The sequence below is a fragment of the Branchiostoma belcheri genome, unplaced genomic scaffold (assembly GCF_001625305.1).
Source record: "Branchiostoma belcheri isolate BF01 breed outbred unplaced genomic scaffold, Haploidv18h27 scaffold6, whole genome shotgun sequence".
Lineage (NCBI taxonomy): Eukaryota > Metazoa > Chordata > Leptocardii > Amphioxiformes > Branchiostomatidae > Branchiostoma > Branchiostoma belcheri.
Genome location: NW_017804242.1, coordinates 2991737 through 2999809, shown reverse-complemented (window position 1 = coordinate 2999809; position 8073 = coordinate 2991737). Strand labels below are relative to the sequence as shown.

The 8073-nt window shown below is 42.7% G+C and overlaps 1 protein-coding gene and 1 long non-coding RNA gene across 2 annotated transcripts in view; one reads left to right on the top strand and one right to left on the bottom strand.

Moving 5' to 3' along the window:
* Positions 1–1207: 1207 nt before the first annotated feature.
* Positions 1208–8073, bottom strand: part of LOC109482543 (fibroblast growth factor receptor 3-like) — a 28469-nt gene continuing 21603 nt past the window's right edge. Inside the window, exons 15-18 of the mRNA XM_019785283.1 lie at positions 5868–5963; positions 5343–5557; positions 3554–3691; positions 1208–2028 (exon numbers count right to left, since the gene is read on the bottom strand). Of these exons, the coding sequence (XP_019640842.1) occupies positions 1611–2028; positions 3554–3691; positions 5343–5557; positions 5868–5963 (867 nt within the window). The 3' untranslated portion in view covers positions 1208–1610. The remainder of the gene's footprint in view (positions 2029–3553; positions 3692–5342; positions 5558–5867; positions 5964–8073) is intronic.
* LOC109482548 lies at positions 2760–7044 on the top strand. Its single transcript, XR_002140966.1, has 3 exons — positions 2760–2868; positions 5891–6015; positions 6659–7044. It is a non-coding gene; the product is annotated as an uncharacterized LOC109482548 (long non-coding RNA).

The window sequence follows — 8073 nt, the reverse complement described above, 5'->3', positions numbered from 1 at the left end:
CAGTGGGGCAGGCCATAGTCTCTACCAGACTTCTTCGCTCGCTGAAAATTAGAAGAAATGATCCAAATAGCCAAATAATTCACCAGAAACAGTCAATTTCTGACTAATGGTCTCCCTTGCAAAATGATTCTCTGCCAATTTTTACTATCTTGTCAGCAACCCAATAGAGGGTTTGATAATAGAGCCAGATATCTTTAGTGAAGTTAAATTTTGGACATTTCTAAAACTGGTACAAATTCTCCTGGATTTTTCTACCCGGGTAAAATGACTTTCCCTGTCACACTGAGAAAATCACATGTCCTTGTTAATGATGTGGTGACAACAGGTGTTAGCAAAGAAAAATAAAACATGTTGAAGGAAGGCTAATTAGACTTGTCAGTCTTGTTAACAGATTCAATAACTACATACTAGTGTTTCTTTTGAATAACAAAAATGTTTATAACAAGATCAATGTTCTTACATTCTTACTGCATAAAATACCTATTGAGTTCTAAAAATAAGTTAATTAACTGTATTTGAGGGACTAAACCAATAATCATACAAACATTATAATAATACATGTATCTGCCATTCTACCTATTATTCCTGAACGGCTCATTTACAGCACATAGACATTCTTTGCAGGATTAAATGTAAGTGCTCAATGTAACATACATCAATAATCCGGAACACTTTCTTCCATGTCTTTTGTGTTCCCATCAAAATTAACATTCCCGTACCACACAGTTCAATCCCCAAACAAACAGAATGGATTTGTGTTTCCATTCACTCAGGAACAACTTTTCATGTGGAGACTTCATGCATGACCAACCATAACAGTTAGCTTCACAGTTGTCAAACATGCATAAACCATGACCATCCTCTCTTCATATTCATCTCCCATGTAGGGACCCAAAGTCCATATGGCCACTACTGTTGGCCTAGCTAGTCTCTATTAGACTACTAGGGTTGCTGCCAATGTGTAATCGGTACAATGGAGAATGCCATGAGTTAGCCAGCTAAGGGATAATCCCTTAGCTGGCTAACTCATGGCATTCCATTGTACCATTCCAGCAACCCAGCAAGTCTGGTAGAGGCTACAGTGCTATAAGAGGGGCAACTTATTCCAGGGAATAGATTTGTATTATACATTCTTATTTCGTCTCAAATGTATGTGTAGCTACAGCAGTCATTATGAACCCACTAATAAACTGTTCTTCACAAAATGTACATAAACAATGGTCAGTTTATTGGTCAGCCCATCTAGGAGGCTGAGGTGAAGTGTGTGTGCAGTGTGTGCATGCTTGTGTTCAGAGGTCTGTGTGTACATGTATGTTTGCGTGTAGTGTGTGTGTGTACTTGCTGAAAGAATAGTAGAATTAGGCCAAATAATTTACCAGACAAACTGTCAATTGAGTTAGACAGTTGCCAGCCAAATTGTACTAGATCTATACAATGTATACTAGTAGATATTTCTACTACTAGTATGACTACCCAAATGGTAGTACCCAAATGCAGTAAATGCTCAACTGTGTTACCGAAAGTTTGGACATATCTCAGTCAGCATTTGCAGAGAATCAGAATCTACTGTCAGAGTTGTACTCTCTGTAGCCTTTTACATACAGTCAGTTTCAAACATGGGAACTGTTGCTGTCTGTAAGGTCAGGGTGGGACGAAGGTTGGCTGGAGAGTGACTCCTTAGATGTTCTGGGTAAGGTTATGCCTTTTGGAGGGCTCCACTCAGAAGGTACCATGGCTGGCCATTGGTTGGCTGACATGGTCCCAGCAGACTCAAGAGAAGATGGTGGCAAAGTTGCAGATTGCCCGGCAGCTGAGGGAGCTACGAGACAAGAAGTGCCGGGTTCAACAACTTCCACACTGTCATCTTCACTGCTGTCCACCGCCTTGTAGTAGTCCTTGGACCGGTCCACTCGGAGGTCCAGGTAGGGGGTGTCTTTCTCCATGAGGTCCTCCAAGAAGTTGCGGATGTCAGTAAAAGAGGGGCGATCTTCTGGACGCTCGTGCCAGCAGGTAAGCATCAACTGGTACCTGAAAGAAATCAGACTGTCAAAACACACATTCCTGCCCCATTCTGTCCACGCAGTGACCTTAGAAACAGACCATGATCAAGGAACTTCAAAATAACTTTTCCTTGTAGTAAATATATATATATTACAGAATGGCTATGGCAGCATGAGTTTTCTGTTACATGTTGAGGACTGCCTTCACCTATCCTGTACTCTGTTGATGACTAGGAGATTAGAAAGCCTGGTTCTGGGGTATCTCGTGACAATTTGCTACTCTGACCAGGGTGTGTGGCTACTATGGTAGTTTATCTGCAAAAATTCAAGAATCCTTGGGTGCTTGGAACTGTTTTTGATCAGGTTATAAACACGGTGAGTGTAGTGTTACTGAGAAGGAATGGGGGGGAACTGCGCAGGATCATCCAACACCTCCGTGGTGTCCATGTTAAGTGCTCGCATTGCAAGGAGCGATTTCGCCATCATCCATCATGCATCGCCGAAACAGACCAAACGTGGTGCGTACATGTTCCAGCTGGGTGCGGTCAGGAAGTTGAAGCTCACGGTATGGCAGGGGAGGTATTTCTGCCTTTTACTCTGCGAACCTTTGATCTGGGTTACCTTTCTGTGCCTGCAGTTGAGTGTGAAAGTTGTGTGTACTAACCGCAGCCATTGCCATTGTCGGCGTGTTTTTGTTGCAGTTCAGGCGTGTCACAGCACCAACCTTCAACCTGACCACATTCAACACTACAGGTGCGAAGACTGGCATTGTCGCAATACTGTGAAGGATAATTTCTTCAATTTTTGAATGGGGTGGATGCCAGGAGTGTGCTGTAACAGAGCCAACCCTTAATGTCTTTCACCCCAGGTATGCCAACCATTTAGAAGTACCTGAGTGATGAATGATGAGCAAGAGATGAGCCACAGTGCCTCTAGGGTCCCGGCGGGGAATTGGGGAAAAGTTTGGACCCACTTTTAGTAACTTGTTGCCAAGGGGATAGTCTCTACCAGACTCCTTGGGCTGTTTAGAAAATAGTACGAAATGGCCAAATAAAGAGAATAATTTGTCAGAGGAGCTAGGCGGCCACAGAATTACATGTTGGCAATATGTATCTGCTTTATTTGGCTAATTTCTTTTATAGTAACTGAAGGAGTCTGGTAGAGACTACCAAGGGAACCTGTTCCAGGTGTAATTACCATTAATTAGGAGGGCCACACCTGTTGGTAACCCTGAGAGACCAGAAGCAGTTATGCTAATGTTGATGACTCTTCTGTTCTGTTGTGATAATGATTTCTTTATCACCGTGAGATTTTTGCATTTGTTTTGTTCCTTGGCACATCTTCACAAAATCAGCTGCTCCATTGTTAGGCATCAATACCATTAGACCCAATTAATCCAATCATCTGAGTACTATTTGAGGGTGGTGCTGTGTTTTGAATGTTTTTCTTACCAGCCCTATTGATTTATTGTTGGTTTTGTGCAATCCTGGCTATTTTGCCCGTGTATGGATAAAGATAAACAATGTAATTGTCACTATCAATGATGTGCTTACATCTCATCAGGGCAGTTTTCTGGCTGCTCCATCCTGTGTCCCCTCTGCAGCAGAGCTAGCATGTCCCTGTTCTGAATGCCGGGGTAGGGGCAGCCCCCCAGGGTCGACAGCTCCCAAAGAACCACTCCAAACGACCAGCTGATGAAAACATAAGAAGAACAAAACATGTATGAAGTGATTGTTTGAAATGCTGATATAGTAAACCTTCACACAAAAGTTGGGTGCAGCCTCCTGTGTGTCGTGTGTACACATTGTGTGGACGTACAGTGGGAGCAGCCCTGATTCAAAAGAGCGTGGCCCACCTGTTTGGAATCAAGTAACTCTATAGAAAAACCTGGAAACAGCCTCCTATCGATGACTGGATTATGGGGCTCTACAGAACAAAATATTCCACACTAGAGGCAAGTATTGACAATGTTCAAGGTCTTACAGCCTGCTAAACAGGCTTTCAAGAGGTATCAGGGACACATATTGGCAGAACAGGTCAGGGGAGGAGGTTTGGAGATTTTCTTACTAATTGGCCATTGAGCGGCTCTTTGTTGGTGTAGAGGTTCACCTGCTTCCACAGCAAGAGGTGATGAATAAAGTCACTGTTGTCGCATGTAAGGTAAGCGTGCCATTGAGGACCGGCGACAAAGAATCGCCCATTGTGCGGCTTGTATTGTCGAGGAAGAGTATCCGTTTCGGAAAGCGTGGTATATCAGGGAAAATGGTTTAGAGGCTTTTGCTTCCCCTCTTTGGAGGGTTGTTTGCACACTTGCAGACAGAGGCCCACGTTACCTTTTCAGCCCTTCCTTGTTGAAAAGTTGCAATAACAAACAAGTATCACCTTGCAACAGTAAACTACTTGATCAGCCTGAGATGTCAAAGGGCCAATCATTAGCAGACATTTGTGAGCATCACTTTGTGTACCTTGGCAAACAGCGTGAGCAGGTGACCAAGCTGCCGGAGGGATCGGTGCCATTATGGAGGACTCCATGTCTCTACACGACAAGACACTTCTGTTGAAGTTTGACTGAGGACTTTGTTTTATCAAGAGCACTTTGTTTCTTCCTGTACACAAACCCCTTCTCCTCTGGCAAAAAGCATTTACTTTCCCATCATTCCAGACAGCTACGAAAATGGTTTCGGGTTTTTAATGGTGAGTGCTTTGTACAAAGTGACTTGACCACCAATTTGTCATCCACTTCAAGACATTTACTTTGGAGCGACTGTGGGTCACACCGCTGGGCTCTTCCTGTACAAACCTCCTAATTGCAACAGAAAATATTTACATACTGTGATTAAGTGTGGACAAAGATCCCGGGAGCCTTTTGGCCCAGTAAGGCTCTTACAATTGGAGTAAAAAAGGGTTTAACTACTTATCAATTTATGCTGTCAACATACTGTTTCTTTTCAACAGTTATCAGTCACAACCTGAAACCCTTCAGCTAAACGAACACGTCAGATTAGAATGCTCGAGTGTCCTGAGGCTAAGGCCTCATTTTCAACAAGTTGAATGTTAAATAGCAGGCATCAACTTCTCACAGAATACAAGCAAATCTCACAAACAAAACCTCACTTCTGGAGTGGGTCACCAGTGATATTGCCACCAGTATGGAGGGATTAGGAATGGCCGTGGTCTACTCTACCTCCTGGTTGCTACAACTTGCAGTACAAGGCAGGGAGCTCTCAGTGTGGGTCCCAGTCTTGTTGACACAAGCTGTACAAATATAATACCATAATCAAGTGGGCACAATGTCCCATTCTTAGAACATCTGTCATCACATGTCTCAGGTAAGGGACTCACATGTCACTCTGTGCCGTAAAAGTCTGGTCAAAGATGGCCTCTGGTGACATCCACTTGATTGGCAGTTTGCCGCCTCTCTTGCTGACGTAGATCTTGTCCGTGTAAACGTAGCGAGTCAGTCCAAAGTCTCCAATCTTTACAACCCCATCGTCTCCTACAAGGACGTTTCGGGCTGCCAGGTCGCGATGCACAAACCCTTTCTGCCACAGAAATTCCTGTGCATAAAAAAATTAATTTCATTTACATTTCTCCTGATCATCATCAACCCAGGATAATGTTCACTTCAATATTGTGTCACATTTACTTGGAGAAACATTGAGCTCCACTGTAATGAATACAGCACTATTGAAAATCTGTTCCCAACCAAGCAACAAAAGAAAACAAAACAACACAAAACAAATCAAACAATGGAGAAAAAAGCGCAAGCAATCTCCAAGCAGATATACATGCTTTTTTTACACTTTTTTCTATGTCTTTCTAAATTCTAGCAGTCTCCATTCTTGCAAGGATAAAAGTCTGCCTTACCATTCCCACTGCTATCTGTCTAGCAAAGGACAGTAAGTTCATCTGGGTGAGACTGCCCTCCCCTCCGAGAAGTTCATCCCCACTGCCTGCATAGACCTGGATTACAGCAGGAACACATGCCGTCAGCTACATCATACACACATAACAGGTAGGAACTACCTCAGCTATAATGTTGTTGAAATGTCTGGAGTAAAGAACTATTGTATTTCCTAACTACAGTATTTCTTCTTGGAACATACAATCTGCCTTTCCAAACATTAGCCTTTTAAATGTCTGAAGATACCACAAAGCAATGATAGCCTGTACAACCCAGAATTTTATACATTGCTTGTACTGAATAAATATTTCAATGGAAGTACATGTATGTGATCACCATGACCTGTGCCTTATTATTGTAGCATACATGTAGTTAATGGGCAGTCAGCGATACGTTCATTTTTGGATTGACTAATTTGTGACGTGTTTGCAGTACCCTCAGTCCGAATTTCTTTTGGGACAAGGAAAGATTCAATCATATGAGAATCAGACAAATGAGTGTCGTTCTTGGTCTGGTATTATTGCAGTGCTCAGATTTCTTCCAAGTACATAGTATGTCAGGTCATTTTGCCTGTGAGGTCCTGCTCCCTCATAGGGGGCAGCTTGCCTCATTGAATCAATGTTATGAGAGCAGCAGGTGGATGATGGTGGCAGCCGGTGTTATGTTGATGCAGGATGTGGACTGTCACAAGGGGTTAGGGAAGAAAAGGGAGGTTCAGGGGAATGGGTCAAACCTTGTTTACTTCTCTTCACAGATATTGTGAGCGGCCCTCAGCTGTGTGCTGCCTTTGGTTTCATGTACACGTGCAAGCCCTTTGTGCCACTACGCAAACCATAACTTCCGTGCAACCCGAGACCGCAGAGCGAAAGAAACAACCTGCACAAGAAACCGCTGTGAGAGAGGACCACACACACAACTAGCCGAGGTGAAGTACCCAACCGTTGATAGAAACAAGCTTCAACAGAGGGAAACGCACAACTTTATTTACTGTCAACATCTGCTTACAAGAACAAGTGACCTCCAGACTTTTTTGACATGGAGGCATACATGTACATGCCGAGAATGGTCAGAGTTGTTGGAGGGGTCACTGTCGGTCAGGAATATTACCAGGCAGCTTCTGAAGCTATGGGTTTCTGAAGTATGCCTACCTGATTGGTATACTGTATTCCCTGGTGTGTGTATACAGCAAGTACAATAGGGAAAGGTCCTTAGTTCACACCTATCAACAGATAGGAGATTGATATATCCCACTTAACAGCAAAATAAAACTGAGGCAAAAAAGAGAAACCTGAGCCAGTGCACCTGCAGTGGTAATTTAAAAGTAGTTTGACCCCTGACCTCTCCATCTCTGGGAATTGCTTTGTTTACTCTTTATGTTTATTTGCAGTCTTGATGTACTGTTTCCATTGTGGCAGTGCCTGAGTTCATTGGTCATCCTATGTGCAATAGGAGTCAGCTAAACATAAAAACATGATGTTAATACATGCACTACGGGTTAATGTTACATGGTACAGCTTTTGACCCACTTTGCTTGAGCCTTTAACAAGTTGTTAGTGCAACCATTGGCTCACAACATGGCATTGTGCCTACCCAACTAAAACACAAACACACAACTAAGAAACTTAGTTATTCAGTGCTTTTGCCCAGATTTTTGCTGTAAAAATGACTAAAAATGGACAGAGAGAATCACTTTGAACCAGGCGAACCTTCCAATTCCATCTGCTGTTGCAGGTCAAATGGTCCTACCTATTCAGTTTGTGCAACCATGAAAACATATCCTAAGCAAAGACCCAAAGAGGTTGACTGTTCAAGTTAAGTCACCGTGAACAAGTATCTCCCACTTACACAACTGTAGTACATACTATTAGATATCAGCAGGGCTAATGGCAGAGTGGAAGCTACTGTGGGAATACAATTTTTCTTAATTAACTGTATAATGTTAAAGGTTACAATGAAAAATAAATAATAGGTAGGAGCAAAACTTGAACTGTGACCACAGACAGGATTTTTCTGAAACAACAGGGACAGGAAATGTGTTTGGCAAGAATCTGGCCTTTCAAAATGATGGAAATGCAAATTACAACAAAAGTTTAATATTGACACTAAAGGTGAGAAGGAGAGCAACAGTGAGGAAACATAATTGACTATTTACTACTGGAAAAAAAATTG